The 26033-nt window shown below is 42.6% G+C and overlaps 1 protein-coding gene across 1 annotated transcript; it reads right to left on the minus strand.

The window, feature by feature from the left end:
* Positions 1-4819: 4819 nt before the first annotated feature.
* On the minus strand, positions 4820-5245 carry LOC145406154 (uncharacterized). The gene has a single exon (XM_080277351.1). It carries the CDS (start codon positions 5243-5245, stop codon positions 4820-4822), a length of 426 nt encoding a protein of 141 aa, XP_080133477.1.
* Between the last annotated feature and the right edge of the window lie 20788 nt (positions 5246-26033).

Here is a 26033-nt window from a genome sequence, read left to right on the forward strand (position 1 = left end):
TTGCACTAAAACAACTGGACGTAATTCAGAACAAAGCTGTAAGAATTATTAATAACCCTGCAGTTACAAATGAACTACCTCCCTTACAAATGAGAAGGAATATTACCTCCCTTGCATTATTTTACAGATACTTTTATGGCAAATGCCCTGACGAAGTTGCATCCATTGTGCCATCTCCACGCCCTCCTCCGTAATACACGGGCATCTGGTAGCGCTCATGACTGGACAGTTTCATTGCCATATTGCAGAACTTCTGCCTGTCAAAGTTCTTTTAGTCTCCGAACTGAACCTCTCTGGAACTCGCTTCTCCAGAACAGTTTTTTATGAATGGAGGACACCCGTACTCTGGTGCATGGATTATTTTTTATTTTATTTGTTTTTCCTTCCTCTGTCCATCTTCTGTAAAACAAAACTGGTAAAAGTTTATTGTGCTCATAACCCATATGTAGTCGATAGGCAGAACACTATGCTATCATTTGTTCTGCATATCGGGCAAATTTTGTATAAGTTATTCTTCCTGATGTGAGCTAACATGATCTAACCTCACCTCACCTAACCTAATCTGACCCAAAGTAACCTAAAGCAACCCAGCCCTAGCGCAACAAGAAACAACCCAATCCATCCTAATGCAATTCAGCCCAACTTAACCTAACCTATTCTCATCCAACTCAAGGCAACCAAACCTAACGTAACGTGGTCTAACCTAGACTAATTCAACTCACCTTAATACAACCTATCTTAATCTACCCAACCCAACCTAACCTGACCTGATTTGACATGATCTGACCCATCCCGACCAAATCTGACCCAACGCAACTGAATCCAACCCAACCTATGCACTTTCTAAAATATCGAGATCGTTTGGGCGTTGTCCCTCACGGGAATTCCCCGGCCCGTGGCGCTGCCAAACATTGTCTATCTATCTATCTATCTATAGCCCGACGCCCTAATCCCGCAAAGGGTGGCCACAGACAAAACGCCTCCAAGTCGCTCTGTCACCCACCATTTGACTACCCTCCCCCCAACTCACCCCCCCTCCCTCATATACCTCTCAACTCCATCCCTCCACCTCATCCTCGGTCTACCCCTCCCTCTCCCTCCCTCCACCTCACCTACATACACCCTCTTAGTCAGTCTTTCATTTTCAATTCTCTCCACATGTCCGAACCACCTCAGTGTATTTCTCTTAATCTTCTCAACCACATCCACATCCACCCCACAACGTTCCTTCACTTCTTCATTCGTCAACCTGTCCCTCCATGTCACTCCACACGCTCCTCTCAAGTAACTCATTTCCTCTGCTCTCACTCTTGACTTGTTCCCCTCTTGCAGGGTCCACGCCTCGCTTCCATACGTCAGGGTAGAGATCACAATACTATCATGCCGTGACTTCTTAACTTCCATACTCACCTCCCTATTCCTCATCATTGCTTTCAGTGAACCAACAACGTTCCTTCCCTGCTGTACCCTTTCACGCACTTCATCCCCCAAAGTTCCATCCTTACTCATCACACTACCCAAGTACTTAAATGCACTCACATTCCCCATATCCTCACAATCCAACCTTACTGTACATTCTGTAACTTCATTCCTCTCAAACACCATAACTTTACTTTTGTTTACATTAACTTTCAGCTTCCTCCTTCAACACACTGTCCCAAATTCATTCACCAAACCTTGCAACTCCCATTCATCTTCACTCAACTATACTGTATCATCAGCAAACAGCAACATCGGAATCTTCCAAATCTCACCCTCATTCATCAGAGCCACCTCCACATCCACTGCCCTACTTTGCACCTCCTTTACAACCCCATCCATGTATATATTAAACAGGCATGGAGACATCACACAACCCTATTTCAGTCCCACACTGAGATTAAAGAACTCACTCAGCTCACCATCCACTCGCACCGTAGCCCTAGCTCCGTCGTACATACTCTTCACTGCACTCAATAATTTCCCCTCCACTCCATATGTTCTTAATACCTTCCACATACCTTGCCTGTCTAATCTGTCATAAGCTTTCTCCAAGTCCATGAAGGCAGCATACACTTTCTTTCCTTCTCTTCTCTAGATACTTCTCCACTAAACATCTTAGAACAAATATATGATCTACACACCCTTTTCCCTTCCTAAATCCCCCTTGTTCTTCTCCAACTAGCTCGTCTGTCATATGCCTAACCCTATCAATGAGTATTCTACCATATATTTTACCAGTCACACTAAGAAGGCAAATACCCCTGTGGTTACCACATACTTCTCTCTCCCCTTTCCCTTTGTATAAAGGAACAATTATACCTGATTTCCAGTCCTCCGGAACCCTTCCCTCTTCCCAAGCCGATCTACACAACTTCCATATCCACTCCACTACAATCTCACCCCCACACCTCAGCATTTCACCACACACTCCATCAATTCCTGGGGCCTTTCCCAACTTGATCTTCTTCATTGCTTCCACTACTTCTGCCCTACTGATCTCTTCCTCCCTCCTCTCATCTCTTCTTCTCCCATCCATTCCCCAACCACTTATACTCGCATTGCTCTCACTCTCTACATTCAACAAATCCTCAAAGTGCTCCTTCCATCTCCTCAATTTCTCTCTCTTCTCCACCAACAATCTATTTTTCCTATCTTTCACTTCCCTACTATTTCCCCTTTAACACTGCCTTACTTTCTTTACCTTCTTCCAAAACAATTTCTTACTCTCCCTCCATTTCACACTCAGATTCCTCCCAAACTCTTCATCCACTTTCGTCTTATTCTCCTTCACCAGTCTCTTCACCTCCCTTCTCCTGCTCACATATAATTCTCTCTTCTCTCTCTCATCTTCTCCCCTACCTCTACTCACTAACCATTCACTATATGCCTTCTTCTTTTGTTCTACAGCTCGTTTCACCTCATCATTCCACCATGCTGTCCCTTGCACAACCTCGCATCTCCTCCTGACTCCACAAACCGCCTCACACGCTGCGCCTATCTCTTCCGTGAATATCTTACATACGTCTTCCACCCCTTCCATCTGCTCTAGCTCATACCTTCCCAATCTTTCTTCCACTATGCTCTTATACTCTGCCATTCTCTCACCATCTTGCAAATTCTCCACTCTTCTAACAGGCGCTGTTTCCTCCTGTCTTCCCCTTCGTCTCCTCAACCATTTTCTTTGCAGCTTCACCTTGGCCATCACTAAGTGATGGTCCGAGACTTCATTCCCCCACCCTCTCCACACTCTTGCATCCAACACTTGTCTTCTCATTCGCTCATCCACCCACACATAGTCTATCATTGCCTTTCGTTCAACAAGTTCACCATCCATCCTTCTCATTACTCTCCATGTATACCGGTGGATCATCTTATGCCGAAAGTAGGTGTAGGTTATTGCCAACCCCTTACCAGCACAGATGTCCACCAACGCACTACCATTCCCATCTACTTCAGCTGGCACACCCCACTGACCAACCATTCCATCCACTCGTACATTCCCAACTTTGCCATTCATGTCTCCAATCAAAAGCACTCTCTCGCTCCTCTCAGATTTGTCCATACATGCTTCTACTCTCGCCCAAAACTCATCTTTCACTCTTGTCACTCGGTCCTCTGTCGAAGTATACACACATACAATCGCCCACGCTTGTATACCTACTTTCATCCTCACCCATACAATCTTTGCACCCACTGCTCCATACTCTCTTATATTCTCCTTCCACTTCTTGCTTATCATCAGCCATACTCCCTCTCTTGCCCTCTCATTCTCATTGACTCCCGCACATATACCTAAACCATATTCCCATTCTCTCACTCTTTCACCTTTTCCATTTAGTTTCAGTCAATCCACATATATCCACTTTTGCATCCTCAAGCACCTGAACAATCTCTCTCTCACTTCATCATTCACTCCTCTCACATTCCATGTTCCCACCCTCAGAATGTCCTTTGTCCGTTCCTTAGTCGTCAACGTATGGTCCGTCCTGGTCCGAGGCGCTTTATTTGCTTGTTTAGTACTTTTTACGGGGTGGGGCACTAACCCACCACCAACCCTTTTAGTCGCCTCGTAAGACAAGCAGGGATACTGGGGGAGTATTCTTGAAACCCCCCTACCCCCAGGGGTACTGGACAAATTATCAGATTAGAGACAAAGTGCTAGGGACAACCCTCACTGCCAGCACACCACCTCTCTCTCTCTCTCTCTCTCTCTCTCTCTGCATATAAAATCAACATATTATATAGATTTATTTCTATAAAAAGTCTATACGGTTTTATGAATTACTAGATTTTGAGGAAAAGCCTCTTGATTCTGTCGGTCTGCCCCTCTGTGTGTCTGTCTGTCTGTCTGTCTGTTTGTGTCTGTCTGTCTGTCTGTCTGTTTGTGTCTGTCTGTCTGTCTGTCTGTCTGTGTCTGTCTGTCTGTCTGTCTCTCTCTCTCTCTCTCTCTCTCTCTCTCTCAAGATTATGTTTTTCTTATGAATGTGTTACTTTCCTTAAAGTATGATGTTTTATTTTATTTCTCTAGTTTCGACTTTTTTTCCACACCACCTTTGAGGTAAAAGTCAAGGAGCGTTTATTTTACAGAGGTTTTCCCCAGGAGGCCTAATCCTCTCTCTGATCTTTAATCTGAAAATTCTTCATCAGAACTGTCTGCGATGTTGATTAAAAGCGAATCCACAAAATAATCGACGGCTATATCTTGTTTTCCATCTTCTTCTTGAAGGTGTTCAGCATGATGAACTGCCTGCATCCAGTTGTGTGGCGTGACCTAACTCAAAGCTTCTTTAACAAGAGGTTTTAGGTGGGCCATTTTAAAAGTGTTCTTCTTGGCTCTCTAGGATTTTACTAGAGCCCAGATGAGATCAATAGGGTTGTACTGGCAGTGGTAAGGTGGTAACCTTACAACCCTATGCCCTGCTTCTTCTGCAATCTTGTCAGTGCGATACTTTTTGCCGACAGCAAATTTCTTTGCAAGTTCATATAGCTCCGTTTTTAGCAAGTCATCACTGGGCTGAACACCCTTCTTCTCAAGCCAATCCTTTAGATCTACTTTCCTCCAAGATGAGCTTGGCACATTTTCAAGTTGTACAGAATGGTAGGGGGTGTTGTCCATGACGATTGTCGAGGTGGGTGCAATGTTAGGCAGCAACTGATTCTTGAACCGTTCTTCACATACCGTAGAATTCATCTGCTTGTGATAATCTCCGTCGTTTTTAGCATGAAAAATTAATTCAGCATTACTGACAAAGCCATCTTTCATTCCCGCGTGCAGGATAATGAGATGACTCCCTTTTCCAGTGAGTGGTTGTATTCCCTTGGCTTCTTGAGATGTAGTGTCTGTCCAGCATTGTCCAACAGTGTAGTTGTGGTTCACCCAGGTTTCATCCAGATACACAGTATTCTGGAAAGACTGCTTAAGATGCCGCATTTCTCGCAAAAATAGGGTTTGAGCAGCAACAACATCACTCCTTTCCATAAGGAATTTGCGGCCATCAACTTTTCCATACTTGAAACCAGTGTGTGCGAGAATCTTGCACAGGGATTCAATGCATCCATTGAAGGAGATATTTTCCTTAAGTTCTTTCTATTTTATGCAGTGTAGCAGGGTCGGTCATTCCCATACACTCACTATGCTCAATGCGTAGGGCCTCCGACCACTGGTTGGGCCTCCTGCCCTCAGGATGTGTATTGAAATAAAATAACTATCTATCTATCTATCTATAGCCCGACGCCCTAATCCCGCAAAGGGTGGCCGCAGACAAAACGCCTCCAAGTCACTCTGTCACCCACCATTTGACTCCCCTCCCCCCAGCTCACACACCCCTCCCTCATATACCTCTCAACTCCATCCCTCCACCTCATCCTCGGTCTACCCCTCCCTCTCCCTCCCTCCACCTCACCTACATACACCCTCTTAGTCAGTCTTTCATTCTCCATTCTCTCCACATGTCCAAACCACCTCAGTGTATTTCTCCTAATCTTTTCAACCACATCCACATCTACCCCACAACGTTCCTTCACTTCTTCATTCGTCAACCTGTTCCTCAACGTCATTCCACATGCTCCTCTCAAGTAACTCATTTCCACTGCTCTCACTCTTGACTTGTTCCCCTCTTGCAAGGTTCACGCCTCGCTTCCATACGTCAGGGTAGGGATCACAATACTATCATGCAGTGACTTCTTAACTTTCATACTCATCTCCCTAGTTCTCATCACTGCTTTCTGTGTACCAACAACCTTTCTTCCCTGCTGTACCCTTTCACGTACTTCATCCCCCAAAGTTCCATCCTTACTCATCACACTACCCAAGTACTTGAATGCACTCACATTCTCCATATCCTCACCATCCAACCTCACTGCACACTCTGTGACTTCATTCCTCTCAAACACCATAACTTTACTTTTGTTTACATTAACTTTCAGCTTCCTCCTCCTACACACTGTCCCAAATTCATTCACCAAACCTTGCAACTCCCATTCATCTTCACGCAACAATACTGTATCATCAGCAAACAGCAACACCGGAAGCTTCCAAATCTCACCCTCATTCATTAGGGCCACCCCCACATCCACTGCCCTACCTTGCACCTCCTTTACAACCCCATCCATATATATATTAAACAGCCATGGAGACATCACACACCCCTGTTTCAGTCCCACATTGAGATCAAAGAACTCACTCAGCTCACCATCCACTCGCACCGTAGCCCTAGCTCCCTCGTACATACTCTTCACAGCACTCAACAATTTCCCCTCCACTCCATATATTCTTAATACCTTCCACATACCTTGCCTATCTATTCTGTCATAAGCTTTCTCCAAGTATGTAGAGAGTGGTGCTTATATTGGTTAATTGGTTCCTCGTCCATGAACATTGTATAAACAGTGATAATTGAAATATTGCAGGCAAAACTTATAATAGTCTTTTAGAGTAACAATAAATAGTGGTAATCAGAAATTTGTTTAGTGGGATTTAACATTAAATTCTGATTGCAGTACGAGTGCTGCAATGCAGATCAGCTGAGTAGCTGTCTCGCTGACTGCTGCCCTCAGTCAGCAACATGACATCGAGGCGTAAACATCTCTCAGGTTCACAAAAAAAGAACAAAGAAAAGGCTACAAGAGGAGGCTCATGCTAACAGTAAAGGCTAGTAATTTATTTAATGTTGCTACTCATCTTGCGATTGTAGGCTACCGTTTTTAGAATATCGTAAGAGGCTAAACTGACCAAACATTATTGTTAACGTTCCTGACAGATGTTTTAGTGGCACTGCCCAGGGATCGGCAATGGGGTGCTTTCAAAGCCAGTATTCTGGTAGATGGCTCCACGATTTGGACAAACACATTCCCCGCGCTGTTTAAAAAGCATATTTTTCTTTGTTAAATATCTACACTGTCGTGTGAAACTGTGAATCATAGTAATGTCATATACCGTACTATAAATAATACAAATAGAACACGTATATATAACGTAGCGTGAATTGTTTATAGTTATCATAAACGGAAATTAAAATATCATTGATGGCATGTGATGGCAACCCGCCCTTTTAGTGGTCCTATATTATTTAATTTCTGCTACAGTTAGTTCAAGTTTGGTTCTTAATACATAGTTTGTTCAGACTGTAAATTACGCTTGGTGGGTACCGTTAAGTCTTTGTTTTGTTGATTATGAAAAGGCTTTTGATAGTGTTTCGAGAGAGACTATGGGGAAGATCATGAGACATTATGGAATACCAGAGGAGTTTGTGAGGGTCATTATGAACATGCATGAGGACACATTTTGTAAAGTGATGGTTGATGGTTGTCTTAGTGATTCGTTTGAAGTCAAGTCCGGAGTAATTCAAGGTGGTGTTCTATCGCCTTTACTATTTATATTGGTCATTGATTACATTATGAAACGCGTTGGAACAGAAACCGGTGCAGGTATACTTTGGGGAGAGAACAGGAAACTTTTGGATTTAGATTATGCGGATGATATAGTTTTGATTTGTGATGGGCCAGAAGAGATGCAGAGAGTGTTGGACTGTTTGGTGAGTGAAGGTCGCAAGGTGGGTTTGGTTATTAATTGTGGAAAAACTGAAATAATCAATATGAATATGGAAAATGCGCAGGAATGTGTAATTGAAGGTATGGTTGTAAAGCAAGTTGATAGGTTTAAATATTTAGGTACTTATTTAGCCAAGGATGGTTCTTTGAACTTTGAATTCCAGGAAAGGTTAAAGAAGGCTAATCAGGCAATGGGAATGCTTAAAAATATTTGGAATAATAACAATTTCTCTGTGCATACAAAAATCAAAATTTATAAGGTAATGGTTAGGAGTATCTTAATTTATGGACACGAGTCTTGGTACAGCACAGTGACTATGGAAAATAAATTCTTGGTGTTTGAAAATAAAGCACTTAGAAGAATATTAGGAGTTAAGTGGTGGGAAAGGATACCAAATAGTAGAATTAGAGAAATAACGGGAGTGCAGCTGATCGATGAATATGTTAGATTCTCACGATGGAAGTGGCTAGGACATGTGTATAGGAGACAGGGAATAGTACGAGGTACACCAGGGTGGGTGGCACTTGGTAGGAGAGGTAGAGGAAGGCCAAAAGAGACGTGGGTGAGGACAATGAGACGGGAAGCTGGAGATGAGTGTTGGGGAGATCTTGAGGAGTTAGCACAAGATAGGATGTGGTGGTGTGAGTTCATCGAGGCCCTATGCATCCCCGAGGGTGCCACAGGAAATGATTGATTGATTGATTGGGTATCTTGACTTATTCAGTCCACATAGAGACTGAATATATAATATATACGGTAAATATATAATGCTGTTGCGTTTTTGCCATTATGGAGTTTTATGGCAATGACCATTTCTGTTTTTATAGATCTGAGTAATAATTATTTGTAAATTATAGTTTCACACGAGGTAACATTATTTAATTTTATTCAGAGAATAAAAGATTATGCAGTGCAAGTTTTTTTCTTTACATTGCTCAGGATAGGGGTATAACTTGAGGGGTGAATATATAGGGTAGGGGGAGAAATGTAAATAAAGTATGGGGAGGGGTGAATATATAGGGTAGGGGGAGAAATGTAAATAAAGTGAGGGGGAGGGGTGAATATATAGGGTAGGGGGGGAAATGTAAATAAAGTGTGTGGAGGGGTGAATATATAGGGTAGGGGGAGAAATGTAAATAAAGTGTGGGGAGGGGTGAATATATAAGGTAGGGGGAGAAATGTAAATAAAGTGTGGGGAGGGGTGAATATATAGGGTAGGGGGAGAAATGTAAATAAAGTGAGGGGGAGGGGGCCTCCAAAAGAGATCCAGCGAAAGGCCTTAGAAAAGCTAGGACCGGCACTGCAGTGTAGGGATCTCCTTCCTTTCATAGAATCCTAAGACGGTTCTCCTCACCACACGTTTGTCGAAGTCGTCTAAATTAGTGACAGTTGCAGAGCGTTTCTTTGTTGGTGACGAGAATACGGGCTGTTGTGGTGACTTTTGTGTAATGCAAGCTTGACTGAAGGAAGAGCAGATTCGTCTAAACTGTTACTTCGCTCACGTTGGTGGCTTTTGCTGTTCGGGCAACAGCTTTTGAGGGATCGATTATATGTCCTCTGTTTGCCCTCTCATCTAAGAAATACTTATTTGCTCTGTAAATAAGTTCTTTTTCTCGACTGTGGAGCAGACGAGGGCGAGTAGCAGGGGTAGGAGCTTCCATTTTGGGTGGCGGCCAGAGAGGAAGTGACCTGTGGATTGACAGTCAGTATGACCTTCTCACCTGCCCCACCCTCGCTGACTCACCCTACAAGCGTGTTAGAGTTGGAAAGCAACGTTGCCAAATGTTGTGGCATTTATAAAAAGTAATTGTTATTATTATAAGAAAAATAGACATTTATAACACTATATAGCCTTAGTAGAGAACTCTATATATATATATATATATATATATATATATATATATATATATATATATATATATATATATATATATATATACTGTAAATAAATTTCATTTAGAAGTAGTAAATAACTAACATGAGGCAGAGAGGTGTGTGTTGGTACTGGTTTGGTAGAGCGATCTCCATATTTTAGAAGGAGTGTAACTAAACCTGACCTGAGCTAACCCAGCGTAATTAAACCTAACCTGACCTGTCCTACTGAACTTACTCGGCCCAACCTAACCTGACCTGACCTGACCTGACCCAACCCCACCTAGCTTGACCGAACCCAACCCAACACACCCCAACTTAAACTGATCCAGCCCAACCCAGCGCAAGACAACCTAACTCAGCCCTACCCAACAGGCATGGAGCGCGGGAGTTCTGCCAAATCATGGGTGGTACCGACTTCAAGAGTGATCTGGCAGTTTTTGCGGACTGTAACCAATTCTCTCTGCTCTGGCAACACCTTCTTATCTCATGTGAGTTGTGATCTTAACCTGAGCAAATGTTGACCCTCCACTATCACACCATGACTATACCTTGAACCTGACTTGACCTCCACTGCACTACCTGCCTTGACCTTAATTTGAACTTCATTGCCCTAATATGAACCCCACTGCCCTACTTTGACCTATGAATGTGTGGAGGTGGCAGGAATATAACAGAAGATACGTCATCGGGTTGAAGGGACTAATGAAATGTGCAGTTGATAGGCATTAATATAAACCATTTCATATATATATATATATATATATATATATATATATATTACAGGCAAACTGTGAGATCAGTTGTTTCATGAAATGTCCAGTCAATTCGTGAAATGAGTGTAAATTGGGATGGGTTAAGTTAGGTTAGATTAATTTAGGCTGCAATTAGGTTAGGCTGGGATAATCTAGGTTAAGTTTGGGTTACCGGTAGGTTAGTCTAGGAATGGTCCGATTAGCTTAGGTTAGATTAATTGAGAAGAACTCTACGTTTTGTTATCCGTTCATCTAAATTCATCTAACCTAACTGAACAAACCTAGTCTAACCTAACCTAAACAGCCTAGATTATCCCAGCCTAACCTATTCGTACCCTAATTTAACCTAACCTAAATTAAACCATCTCAATTTAAATATATTTCTCGAAATGACTAGGCATTTCATGAAATGACTGATTTCACAGTTTGCCTGTAACATATATATATATATATATATATATATATATATATATATATATATATATATATATATATATATATATATATATATATATATGAGTTTGGGAGAGTGTGTAAGAAACGGAATTTAAAAATGAATGTTCGGAAGAGTAAAGTTATGGTCTTCGAGAGAAGTGAAATCAGTGAATGTACAGTGACGTTGGATGATGAGGAAATGGAAAATGTGAGTACGTTTAAGTACTTGGGTAGTGTGATGAGTAAGGATGGAAGTTTAGAGGGTGAAGTGCTTGAAAGAGTACAACAAGGAAGAAAGGTTGCTGGTTCCTTGAAGGCAATGATAAGAAACAGGGAAGTGAGCATGGAAGTGAAAAAGTTATTATATGACAGTATTGTGATACCAACTTTGACGTATGGAAGTGAAGCTTGGACGTTGTTGGAGGGATACAAGTCAAGAGTGAGAGCAGTGGAAATGAGTTATTTGAGAGGAGCCTGTGGAGTCACATGGAGAGACAGACTGACAAATGAGGATGTGAAGGAGCGTTGTGGTGTGGATGTGGATGTGATAGGAAGCATTAGGAGAAACACACTGAGATGGTTTGGCCATGTGGAGAGGATGGAGAGTGAGAGACTGACGAGGAGAGTGTATGTGAGTGAGGTAGAGGGGAAGAGAGGGAGGGGAAGGCCAAGGATGAGATGGAGGGATGGAGTGGAGAAGTATATGACAGACGGGGGGTGTGATTTAGGAGCAGGGCAGTGAAATGGCGGGGGACAGGGTGACGTGGAGGCGATTTATTTGTGGCCACCCCGTATAAGGGATTAAGGCGTCTGGCAATATATAATATATATATATATATATATATATATATATATATATATATATATATATATATATATAATATATGCAGTGGACACTCAAACGACTGATCAGATGAGATTATATATATATTTATATATATATATATATTTATATATATATATATATATATATATATATATATATATATATATATAGTCATCATCATCATCAGCCGTTTGAGTATCCACTGCAGGACCGGCCTATCCCGACCGAAGTCGGGACGATACAGCCAATGTATCTCTACCAAGTGGCTTAGGCTGTCTGGTAGAGATTGTATGTAGGGTGAGAAGTGCTTGTAAGTGTAACTGTTGTGTTGTAGTGGCTTTGGATGTGTGTGTAGTCTGTGAACCAAGTGTAATCGGCCCGCGCAAGCCGACTGGGTGCAAGCATACTTTATAGTAAGCGACACTGGTTCAACCACAGCACCCCTTGTGTCCGCCAATGCAGTACGTGGCCGGATGAACATATATATATATATATATATATATATATATATATATTTATTTATTTATGTGTGTGTGTGTGTGTGTGTGTGTGTAATTCTCTTCTCAACAGATGGAAGCGATGAATACTGGCTGGGCGGATCGGACATCGGACAGAACGATAACTGGCACTGGGTGACTGGCGACTCCATGCCAAGGGGTCAGCCATACTGGTACCCAGCGTATCCCAGCAGCACTACCGGGTACAACTGTCTGGTTTACGAGCATGAGTATGGATACTTAAAGAACTGGGACTGTGAAACAGCTGAGATGTCCATTTGTCAGCAATTTTGAGTTGATTGATTGATTATGATAATGATGATGACGATGATGATGATGATGAACTACTTGGTTTATGTGAATCACAATGGATACCTAAAGAACTGGAAGTGTTCAAGACAGAGATGTCTAGTTATCAGCAGTTTTAAAGTTAACTGATGACAACGACGACGATTCTGATAAAAATAATAATAATAATGATAATGGTGATGATGATAATAATAATAATAATAATAATAATAATTACAGAAATGCTATAGTTACAGTTTAAGAAAATGAAGAAAGGTAACTTTATTGCATACCTTATTTTCCCTCAAGGACGGTTTGGAACATTTTCCGGAGTTCATATTGGACACTGACTTAAACAAATATTCAGTTAACTGTTCAGATATTGTCAACTGTTGCCCTGATAAACTACACCACTTATTATTATATTTATCCTCAGACCCATTGGACATTGACTTAAACAAATAATCATTTAGCTGTTCAAATATTTAGTTAACTGTTGCCGTGAGAAACTTATCAATAAAACACTATTATTATTATATTTTTACTCAAACCCACCCATCTTATTAATGATTATGTCCCCACGTTGTGGTCTCCTTGCAGGGATGTGGAATGTGTGAATTTGAAAAGAATGCTAGGCTATGAAAGATGGAAGATCATTAAGCTAGGAGATAAACGTATTTAAGTTAGTGGCCAGCCAGAACATTAGGCCTGATGTTCACAGAAAATAACTCTGGAGAGCATGTATAAAAGACTTGGGATGATATGTTGGAAATAACGATGAACTTACCAGTTCATTCTGTGCACATCTGAGAAGCTTCCGGCCCAAACACAAGGTGACCAATATCTATGAAAGCCCTGTAATAACTATGCATAATAGACGAGGGGAAAGTAATAGAAAATAAATGGTAATACATACAATTTCATGGGTCGGGGAATTGAAAAAGTGGCTGTAGGTTGCTGAATGTTCGATTATTTGTGGACTATTTTACTGCTTGACTGTTTCAGCAGAATGAAAAAAAAAAAATGCTTCTCCTACTCCTTATATGGAAAAGGCAGAAGAAAGGAAGTTTTGATACAATGAAACGAACTATTTTTCAAATATTATTTAGATAAAAAACAGCAAACATAGCTTCCAAAAGACTGCTCCGATGGGTAGGCAATAAAGCTAGTTTTCACACTCCATGTACTGTTCCTGTACATTTAATGTTGACACACAATTTCTCTAAACAAGCATTTGAGATTATATGAAAAAAAAAAAAAATTTCTACTGCATGCATCTTATTCTTCCTTTTGAAAGACTGTTCTGTCCTCCTTTTTCAGCCTTTTTTGTCCATCTTAAACTCATTACTTGGTAAATATTTGGATAGACAGGACAACGACAGTATGAAAAAGGGAATATACGGTTGGGAGTGTGAAAAATAATTTCTTTATTTATTGACATTCCTATAAACAGAGTACGATTCTGGCTAGTGACTCTCTGATGCTAATGTCACACGGCTGGACAAGAATAGGTTCCAGAATCGATTCCTGCGAGACTGTCTAATATCGACTACTATACGTCCCTGTGTTTTCGGACATGTCCTCCCTTTAGGTTTTTATATCTTGGTCCGGGATGAATTTTATAAGTCAAAGGTCCGAAAATTCTGCTTCATAATTTTCCCATGTGGAAAATCTGATAAAAAATTAACTGTAAACCCAGGAGAGGAAACTAAAATAACCCCAAAGCCGTAAAAGAGAGAGAGAGAGAGAGAGAGAGAGAGAGAGAGAGAGAGAGAAAATTTCCGGATCTAGACCTTGATCGATTATATTGCCTCGCTGGTGACACGAGAGCTCTACCTCTCCCAGCAGGGCAGCTACCAGGGCGGGGAGCGACCTCTCGACCCCTCCGTCTTGAGTCAGACGCTCTACCACTGAGCCCCTAGAGAGAGAGAGAGAGAGAGAGAGAGAGAGAGACCGTCGTTCAATTATCATTCAGTTTTCGTCAGTCAGCTACTAAAACCATCGAAAACCTAGCGCTTTAGACTAGGTTTTGAGACCAGGATATAGTATTATTCCGTATTGTTCTGCCACGCTTCAGAGTTTCCTATGTATTGCCAGGAAAGTATGCTAGAAGTATATGACTTTCTTCTAACATCTCTTATTTTAACCCCTTCTCAGTTATACATTTAGTGCGCTTTAGCACTTTTTCAGTTATATATCATTGACCCGTTTTTTTACATGCTTTGGCAAGTATGGCTGGAAAGGTAATAGAGCTTCAACCTGCAGTACCGGAATGTGTGTTGAAGGAGGTGAAAGGCGACATCCAAGGGGCATCTTTCCCCCCCCCCCTTTTTTTTTTTTTTTTTTTCATGGTGGTAGTACTTTAGAATTGTTACTCAAAACCGACTCCCCTGCTGATACCGCAGTCAGCTGAGTCACAGCAAGTTGCTGAAAATTGTCACTAAGTCATATCACATGTTGCTAGATTCATCGTGAGAACAGGGGCCGGATGTACAGTCACTCATAAATGTTCGTAGGGGTTCGTGTGTGAGTGTTTGTGGACCTATGCAGTCCTCATCCCTTTCTGGACGGTGAGTCTGTATAACGACACGACAACACACAGACACATACACACGGCAGAACTGTGATGTTGATGTAATAAAGTAAGAGGGGATTATGTTTGTCAATCATGTGTTATCGGTAGTCATAATTAGTTACATATTCAATGTTGTATGATACGATATGAAGGTTAGAGCCCCTTCAGTGTTTAAGTTTTCATTAAGGAAGTGAGCAGTGACAACAGTAATGCAGGTCGAGATGCATTCCAATCGTTTAGAAAATTTGCTTCTTATCCACATGAATAATGTTGTAAACCATTAAGAGCTAAACGCACACAGTATCTGCCATTAACGTTGTTTAGCATATCTTTTTTTTTTTTTTTTTTTTTTTTTTTCCCAATCGACCATTGAGGCCGGAGCCCCTGGTCATTAAGGCAAATTATATACATGTATATATATTTACACATATATACATATATATATATATATGAACATATATATATATACATACATACATACATACACACATCCAGGCATATGAACATACACACTTTCATGCACACGTACATATATATATAATAATTTTTATATTATTATTTTTCTGTAATTTTATTTTTATTATTTTTTTTATTTTTTTAACCTTATATTACTTATAAACTAAAATACCTAATGTAAAGACCCTAAAACTAATCACCTAACAGACAAATCGCTAACCTATACTAAATCCTACAGAGACAAATAGCTAGACCTACACTAATGGTAAAAATACCTCGACTAACAGAACACCATCGACTGCAGATATGTAATGCCTTTCTACATGACATACCTGCACTCATCACCTGGTGACTGTCAGTCGAGGCACAACCTAATATAGGGGACATCAATATATGAAAGAGAACCAGACGAGTCAGGAACATTTCCATACACGTCAGCTGTCGTCCCTAATTAGAATAACTTAAGCAAGATAATATAATGTATTTACATAATTTGTACAAACAGTGAAGAACCTCGGCCAGCAGACCACCATCGACTGCAAGTGCCCAATACCTTTCTATATTGCACACTTGCACTCATCAGCTGGTGACTGTTTGTCGAGGAACGGGGTTTAATGTAAGGGACATCTATATTAGAAATAGATCAGTGGGAGGAGGAACTATTTCAAATATGTCAACTGTCAACCCTAATTAATATTACAATATATACATATTGACCGTTGATAAAAACCACAACCACACAGTAAAAAAGTCACATCACTCTGATCAGTCCGGTCTCTCTCAAGAAAGCCATCAATTTATCAGTCATAACAATGTCCCCATCACCCAGGATGGTGCTGCACCGCAGTAATTTATAAGTGAAGCACGTTCACGAATAAATCGCCGACAGCGCAGGATGATATGACTGATAGATAACACCGCATCACAGATGTCACAGTGCGGTGGGAAGCGTCTTTCCATATAAGGTTTCATATGTGTTAAAACGGTGGCATTAAGCCGTAATCGTGCCAACACTTTTTCTTCCAGGCGACTGGGGCGGTTGGCGGTATCCCAGTCGCCCAGGTACGGCTTACAGGTTGGAATATTTAGTCTGGTCCACTGACCTTGCCACAGAAGATTTATTGATTTCTTTCCGAGAGAGAGACTCGACCGTAGATCACGAGGAACGTCCCAAGTCTCCTCGAGCTCTACAGCCGACTTTGCAAGTAAGTCAGCCTGCTCATTACCGTAGATATGACAATGACCAGGCACCCAGATCAGCGTGAATGACTTGTTGCATGAATGCAACTTATTAACGATGCGGCCCTGGATCTCGTGAGAGTCCGTAGTACAAGATGCAATTGCCTGAAGGGCTGATTTTGAATCTGAAAATATGACAAATGAATCATGCCTAGAATTGAGAGCACAGTCTATGGCTTTGTCAATAGCAAAAAGTTCTGATGTAAACACAGATGTATGAGTCGGCAACCGATACCTGAGGGCACATTCTGTCGACCACACACTTGCACCCATACATTCACTCGACTTGGAGCTGTCGGTGTACAAGTGGTGGGACCCCAAGTGACGAATGATGATGTTACGAAACAAGTGGTGGACCTCCGCCTCCGGCGCCTTGGCCTTTGGTGCTGGGAGCCATGTAACATCAACAGTAAAGGCAGGTGGCTCCCAAGGCGCTATATTTTTTAACACCAACTTGTCACAGTCACTGGGGTCCACACCAAGCTCCTGAGTCAGTAAGTGGAGGCGAACGGCAAGTGGCCGACGCACCCCCCGCAGAAGGTGGTGGTACTGACGTAGGGGGGTACAGGCCACATTGCCGATATTACTTTTCCTAAATGTCCTTACACTATAGGACAAGGCCAGGTGGTCACGGCGAATATGGAGGGGAGGCACATTCGCCTCCACTTCCATACGAGTCACACGGGTACACCGGACGGCTCCAAGACACATTCGCAAACATTTATTCTGTAATACATCCAATCCTTTCAGCGTGGCATTGGATGCTGAGCCATACACCTGTGCGCCATAGTTTAGCTTTAATCGAATAAGGGACTTATACACCATTAATAAAGATTTTCTGTCGGCACTAGGTACTTGAGGACATTTAATGGTTTATCACAACGAGCAAGCAAAGTATGAACATGAAGTTTAAAATTCATTCTACGATCAAAATGTGTTCCTAAAAATTTTACAGAATTTTGAAAAGGTACTGCCTGATTATCCAAAGTTAAGCACAAATTAGGTACGTTACGATTAGTGAAGACCATAGCGGCACACTTACGGACGGAAAACTTAAATCCCCACTGCAAGGCCCATTGGTGGACGGAGTCAAGGGCTGCTTGAATCCGCCCAGCCGAAAATTGTGCATTACAGGAAGAGTGCCATATTGCACAATCGTCAGCGTAGAGCGAGTATTTAAGATTCCTCGGGATGGGAGCTGATGAGAGAATATCATTGATCATAATACTAAATAAAGTAGGACTAAGCACACTTCCCTGTGGCACCCCGTTTTCCTGGATAAATATATCCGATGTTACGTTACGGGGCAATTTGACAGAGAAAGTTCTGTCCCTTAAGAAATTTGAAATAAAAATAGGCAAATTTCCTCTTAAACCATAAGCATAGGGCTTCATTAGTATACCATGTCGCCAGGTCATGTCATAGGCTTTATGGATGTCCAAGAACACCCCTATCATAAATTCTTTATTGGTAAATGCCTCTGCAATACAATGCTCCAAATTCATTAAATCATCTAGTGAGCTTCTGCATTTATAAAAGCCAGATTGTTGATCATTTAACATATTCTTCAACTCTAAAACAAAAGAAGCCTATTGTTGACCATACGTTCCATGACCTTACATAGACAAGAAGTCAACACAATAGGACGAAATGAAGTGGGATTCAGAAGACGACCAGCTTCTTGGTATCGGTATGACGTGCGCAAAGTGCCATGAGTTTGGGAACGTTCGAGACGCCCAAATCTCATTGTACACGTTAACATCTTAATCAGGTTGTCCTGATTAAGATGCTGGATCATACCGTACGTGATGGTGTCTGGTCCAGGGCTGGTGTCTTTACAGGATTTAAGGGCAAGGAGCAGTTCATCTAGCGAAACTCTTGGTTGTAATGGGAGTTTACGCCTTCTGTGGCAAAGTCTAATATCTGTAGCTCAGAATTGCGATTATGAAGTTGTAAAAGCGGGTCATAATTGGCTGAGCTACTTACATGAGAAAAACTCCTGGCGAGGATGTTAGCAACGTCCACGGGCTCGTCATAGGTGGTGTTATTCACCTGCAAGGTGGTGACAGGGAAGTATGGGCGTTTATTATTTAATATTCGTATAGTGGACCAGACTTTATGTAATGGTGTTGTACGAGTCACCGTGGACACAAAGGACCGCCAGGAGCCACGTTTAGCCCTTCTTATTATTCTCCTTGCCTCAGCCCGTGCCTGTTTGTATGCAATAAAATTTTCCTCAGTGGGCTGACTATCAAAAATCCTGTATCTCCTATTGCTTTTTCTTAATGCTTGTCGGCAATCCGGCGTCCACCAATGTGCTCTATGCTTCGCATGAACTGTAGAAGTCTTGGGAATAGCAGCCCAGCTGGCGTAATATGGATTGGGTTATATTTTCGACCTTAACATCTATGGTCTCCCCAGATATATCTACTAAGATCCTTGAGAAGGATCCCCAATCTGCTTTCTTATAGTTAAATTTTGGAGGTGGAGGGTCCGAAATAATGTCGCGTGTATAAGAAAGACAGATGGGTAAATGATCACTTCCCAAGGAGTCGTCGTAAGGGTCCCATGAGAGATCTTGATGTATACCAGGGGAGGCCAAAGATAAGTCAATGGCCGAAAAGTTACCAGTACGATCATGTACACGAGTCGCTCTACCATCGTTCAGAAGACAGAGGTTGGACTGTAGTATTAGGTCGGCTACTTGCTCCCCACGACCATCGATCCTCAAGCTACCCCATTGATAGTGATGGGCGTTAAAGTCGCCCAACACTAACTTATTTCCAGGTAGATGTTCAACTAGTGAATTTAAAGCATCACTATCAATGGGGCCGTGTGGAGGACAGTACAGAAAGCAAATAGATAGATACGTGTTATTAAATTTTACTCTGCACGCGACAGCTTCCAGAGTAGAATTTAGAATCACTTTCGTTTGTGGGTGTGATTTGTGTTTGTATATGGCAACTCCGTGACCTTCATATCTTCTATACGAGTGATAGTGTTTGAACTGTGGAGGATCAGGATGATCCTCCAGGTGCGTCTCCTGTAAACAAACAACGTCTGGCCTGTGTATTGACAACAAGATTGCTATATTGTGTAACTTATTCCCGACACCTCTACAATTCCACTGTAATAGAGTGAATGCGGCGGTTTAAGATTTACGAGGGTGGCCAGTATGCTTAGTTTTTTTTATGCCCCCCACGTCCAGGCGAGTGGCTACCGGGGGACCTTTCCCGGTTCTTGTTCATGGAGACTTCCATATTGTCGTCAATGATAAGGCTCCCAGACTCCACTGAGGAAGAGCTATTCTTTCTCTCCCTCGTTGGACCAGGAGCGGGAAGGACATGAGGACGTGACTGCTTAGTGAGGGGGGTCAAATTAATTTTGTCAGACTTGTCAGGCTTCTGTTTTGGCTGCACTGATGCATGAGCAGCGGCAGCCTGAGAGTATGATGTAGCAACAGGGATATCCGTAAGAGAGTTGGAACGTACAGGAGGCTTAGACTGAGAGGTAGGGCGTGGGGCACGAGGAGCGAATGTAAGGTCAGTCTGTGTCTCAAAGGTGCACATCACGGGACGGGACACAACCGCCGATGCATAGGAGATATTAGGCTTGGGAGTTGCATGCAACTCCTTCACCTTCTTCCTTGCATCGTAAAAGGAAATGCCCTCAGTTGCCTTCACTGTGCAGACCTCTTTCTCCTCTTTCCACTTGGGACAAACCCTCGAGGAAGTGGAGTGAGCATCCTTGCAGTGAAAGCAGCACTCATTCTCGGATGTACAGTTGTCAGCAGAGTGACCCACAGCTGCGCACTTGCCACACACGATGTTGGAAGCCCGACAAGCCTTTTCATGGTGTCCATAGAGCTGACATTTTGAACAACGAAGGGGATTCGGGATGTACGGTCTTACATTTACAATTTCATATCCTACTTTGACATTTGTAGGTAGCAAAACTTTGCCAAAAGTGAGGATAACTGTGGTTGTCTTCGTCCTTACACCTTCCTGATAACGAGTGATGAATCTGGCATCAATTACATCCTGACGAGCAAGTTCCTGTATGATTTCTTCCTCACTCATCACCATGAGATCCCTGCAAGTGATAACACCCTTGCAGGAATTCATGGATGTTGGAATCTTGGTCTCGATATCATGGCAGTGAAACTTACACAGATTTAGCAAGTCTTTAACTTGAGAGGAGTTGAACGTCTTAACCAGGAGGTCTCCATTTCCAAGTATTTTTACTTGTTCCACCTCTCCCGCACAGTGGTCAATCACCTTCTTGACAATGAAGGGATTGAGTCTGGACAGGGGAGTGGAACCTAGAGCATGAAGAGTTACGAAGGTCGCGTTATTTACAGGGATGTCAAGCGGGGAACGAGTCTGGCGTCCGTCAGTCTGGGGCTGGTCAGTAACTGTAGGAATGTCGTCAGGACTACCTCTCCCCCCCTGAAGGGGGGGGAGGCAGTAGGGGGTCCATCATAGTTACCACTTCCCCGTGAAGGGGAAGTGGGAAGAGAGAGAAAAACGACCAAGGGGCAAAGTACCTGGGGAAGACCCACCTAGGCTGAGATTACCCTCTCAAACCACTCTCGGGAGGACGCGCCTTTGTGTGACTCACACCCCAGAGCGATCAGTGGGGGGTACACTCCAGAGGTGAGTAAGCAAAGGCAATCTCAGAAATTAGATATAGACACCTACTATATCTACTAAGGCCAGGGAGGAAAATGAGGTCTAGCTAACCTAACTTTGTTGAAAAACGCCCTAGTGGCGGACAAAACAAAGCTAAAGCCGGTGAGGCAACCCTGCAGCTAGACGAGAGCTCAGAAACACGTCTTCACTCTTCGCAACCATCCATCAAAGTCCCCGCATATCTTCGTCATATATTCCTCCATATATCCAGTGAAAAAGAAATCTGAATAATAGGTAAGAAAACGCTGTAAGTGGACCAAGACTCTAAATAATGAGCAGTGAAGCAGTCTGAGTTGGCCAAAGTCGTAATCGAACAGCCCCAAGTCTAAGGCAACACTACTGAAGGAAAAACACAAAGCAGGTAAGAAGGTATGCACGTAATAACTCCAAGAAGCTACTGAAGTAAGTTATATACTGTGATGTTAATAGGGGACGCAGTAGTAGTAGTAGTAGTTGTTCCATAGGCAGTCTGGCCAAACAGCCCCGCGTCCCTTAGGAAGGCCATGGCCGAGACCGGGCTTTCCCACAGAGCTCTCAAAGAGTGTATATTGTGTTGTTAGCATAGGTGATTGTGTGCAATGCAGTCTTCCATAATGTGCTTAATAGTATGGGGTGTTGTGTTGCATCCTGGACAGGCATCAGCGACGGAGTCATCCAGCCTTTTCTGGTAGCTTAAGAGGGCTGGATGGTACCCACATCTCAGCCTGGCCAGGTGGACCTTGTCCTCACGAGGGAGATAGGATTCAGAAGGGTGGATGTCAGGAGGCCGTGCATGCAGCTGTGTGTTGTCTTTAAGTGACTGAATGGAGCGGCGAGTGATCTGAGTGTGGATATGCTTCTGGAAGCCTGTCTGAGGTGGGCGCGGGGGCAGAGATGACAGTATTTGTGTATGGTATCGTGTGCTGGGTGTTGTTTTGATGTTCCTTGGTGTGGGTGGATGTGCTGCCATGTAATATAGTGGATGTTGTGGGTTTGTGGAGGCTGCAGCAAGAAACTGGGTGCCTCTCATGTCTAGGTGATCCTTGACTTTGAGGACTTTGGTTTCTTGATGTAGGTGGTCTGTGGGTGTAGTAGCTGTGCAGCCTGTGATTATTTTTAGGGCCTTGTTCTGTATGGTCTGTAGAGTGTTGTAGTGTGTTTTGGTGAGGTTAGAAGCCCAGGCAGAGCTTGCATAATTCATCACTGAACGTATGTATTGTTTGTATACTGTGGTGGTGGTTTCTTTGTTGTGTCCGAATGTTGTATGGGCAAGTGACCTCAAAGCATTGAGTCTTGGTGTTATTTTTATTTTTAATGTTTGTGATGTGTTGTTTAAATGACATTGATGTATTGTATGTTACACCAAGGATTTTGTGTGTGTGTGTGTGTGTGGTAGTGGAGTGCTGTTCATGGTGAGGTGTGGGATGTGACTGTGTTCTGCTGTCCAGTTTGTGAGAAGGGTCACTGTAGATTTGGCTGGGGCTATTTTGAGCCTGTTTGTGGTGAACCATTCGTGTAGTGTGTTGAGGTAAGGTTGAATGATGTGTGCAGCTGTGTTTGCGTTTTGGTGCGTACATGTAAGTGTTATGTCATCTGCATAGGAAGCTATGTGTATCTGTGGTGTGTGGGGTGTGGGTATGTCGCGCATGTATAGGTTAAAGAGTGTAGGGGACAAAATAGATCCTTGGGGGACGCCGTTTGTGAAGTTTCTGATGTTAGAAGACTGACCGGCAAATGTTACGTGTGCACATCTGCCTGCTAAGTAGTTTGCCAGCCATCTTTTTGTGTTTATTGTGCAAGTTTGTGTTGAGTATTTTGTTTGTGAGGTTGTGGCGGGGGATGGCATCAAAAGCTTTGCTAATGTCTAGTGTGTTTAGGAGTGTTCTGTGTAGTGGCCTAGCTGAATTCATGCCATCGAAAACTCTCTGTGTAAGGTCTGTAAGAAGGGTGTTTGTGGAGAGTAGCGGCCTAAAGCCATGTTGTGACTGGGCAAGGGGAATGTGATGTGTGACTAGTTGTAGTACCAGTCGTTCAGTGACTTTAGAGGGGGTGCAGAGGAGTGTGATAGGGCGGTGTGAGGAGGGTAACGTGGGGTCTTTGTTGAGTTTAGGGATAGTGATGATAATGCCATGCTTCCAGATGTTGGGTATTATGTTGTATGAGTAGCTGTAGTTTGATATGTTGCTGAGTGCTTGAATGCCTTGTGGTCCAAGGTGTTTAAGGTGAATGTTGCTTATGTTGTCTGGTCCACAGGCAGATGAGTGCTTGATGTTGTTAATGATGTGCTTCGTCTGGTTGTAAGTGAAAGGTGCGTAGTCTGGGTCTGTGGGGAACTGTCTCTTACGTCGGATGATACGTCGATCTTTGGGATGGGGGTTTAGATGGCTGACTTGTGAAAAGTGATTGATGAGAGTGCTTGCTTGTTGTTTGTTTGAGGGTATGGTGTCTGTTGTTGTGATGGCAGCGTGTGATTGTGTGGCGTTGCTGTTGGATAATGTGATGCTGTTAAGTGTTTTGTAGAGTTTGCTGATTGTTTTGTGGTCAAGTGTTTGGAGGTAATTTTTCCAGTTTAGTGTTTGCTGTTCTGATATTTTATTGTTTATTTGAGTGTTGAGTTCTTGTATATGTTGTACGGTGTCTTGTGTATGGGGTGTTGGAGAGTGTCGCAGTGTGTCCCGTTGTCTGATGAGGTCTTGAATTTCTGGTGTGAAGTTGGGGTTGTGTCTCTTTCTGTTGCCTCTAGGGATGTGTCTTTTGTCTCCGTTTTGTATAATTGTATTGAAAGTGTGTACATCAGTGTTGATGGTTGTGATGGGTGTACTGTTTAGTGTTTCGAAATGGTGTTCTGTTTCAGTTACAAAGACCTCCCAGTTGGCTCTCTTATAATTAGTGTATGTGTGTTTGTGGCCAGCTGGGGTGATTCTGGTGTTGATAGTGATGATGATTGGGAGGTGATCAGAACAGGGGACGCAGTTCTTACTGTTGCTTTCTACCGACTGAGATGGGCACAGAAGAAAAGAAAGTAGAGACAGTAAGTACTCTTGTATATGTATTAACTGTCTCTTCCCCCCCCCCAAGCGATGTCTGTGGCATTTTGACACTGCTGATTGTACAGCCTTCAGCCAATACTTCTTTGAAATTCCCTAGGAGGATTATTATTTCTATGGCTGAGGGACATCAGTGTGTGTTTTGCGTATTACAGAGGTTATTTTACCGGGTGTGGAAGCGTACATTCTTTTCTCTTACCCTTTGTAATCATTCAGACCTCCTTTCCCACCCTAGAGTGAGGTGAGGATGGGTTCAGAGAGCCAGGAGTCTTGATAGAATGAGATGGTAACCAAAGCTTGCTTAGTTGAATGGGCCACACTCCCATTCGCTCACCATTCAAGCCCCCTCAATCCTGGTTTCACCTGACAGGCCAAAACATTTTCCCCCACGTAGCTTCATACTCACCCATCCGATATAGTCAAGCCAAAGGTTAATGCAGAAATGCCTTGGTTTCATCACGCATGCCGTATTGCTGTCCACAACATTGAGGTGACCAACAAAATATATAGTACATTCGATCAAAATATGATCTTTACACCAGTAATCGCCAGCAGATATTCCACTCAGCTGACACCTCTGATAGGTTGGTGTGCCTGAATGGGAAACACCCCACAAAGATGTCCGTGAGGAATGTACCTGTACATGTGTGACATTAATTGTCTCTTGCCATTCATAATTATCGGCGTTAATTCGTATTAAAATGATTACTAGTTACAAAATATTTGAAATCTACTCAATATAAATAACAAACAATGGTTTCATAATAGTCCCACAAAATACTACCTTCACTGTTGCGCTAGAACTACTCTGAAAAATTGTTTGAGCACAGTATTGTGGAATATTACTATGTGTTATGAAAAGGTGTTAATATAGGAATTGTTGTGCTTCATTCTGCCAGTCTTGCCGAGCTTTATCTAACTCAGAACGCGATTGTAGTATTTAGGACGAATACTTCTCACGCATCAGGTGTTGGTGTTTCTCTAGTGTTTCAAACCACAATCCAAGTAATAAAGGAGGGGCCATGGCGTGATTCAGACCAAAATCCCAGCACTAAAGGAGGGGTCACGCGATATACATTTTAAAGCATGGTGTTTGAAACAAACGAAAAGTCCACTAAGAATCCCTGACCAGAGTGACATAGTCATTAGCATAATTGCATTTAGCTTTGGTGGGTCTGCTCTCTGTCATTTCATATATTTATATTGTTATTTTCAAACTGTGTGCTGTTGTGTTGATACACTAAGTAGAAACCGTCTGAATATCCGAATCCTCGTGATGAACCTGCTGAGTGCTAAGCATCCACGCCTATGGTGAGCAGGGCTACCAACATGCTGGCCAGG

This window comes from Coenobita brevimanus, chromosome 69 (assembly GCF_032717465.1).
Source record: "Coenobita brevimanus isolate Jiangsu-jjx chromosome 69, ASM3271746v2, whole genome shotgun sequence".
In the NCBI taxonomy this organism is placed as follows: domain Eukaryota; kingdom Metazoa; phylum Arthropoda; class Malacostraca; order Decapoda; family Coenobitidae; genus Coenobita; species Coenobita brevimanus.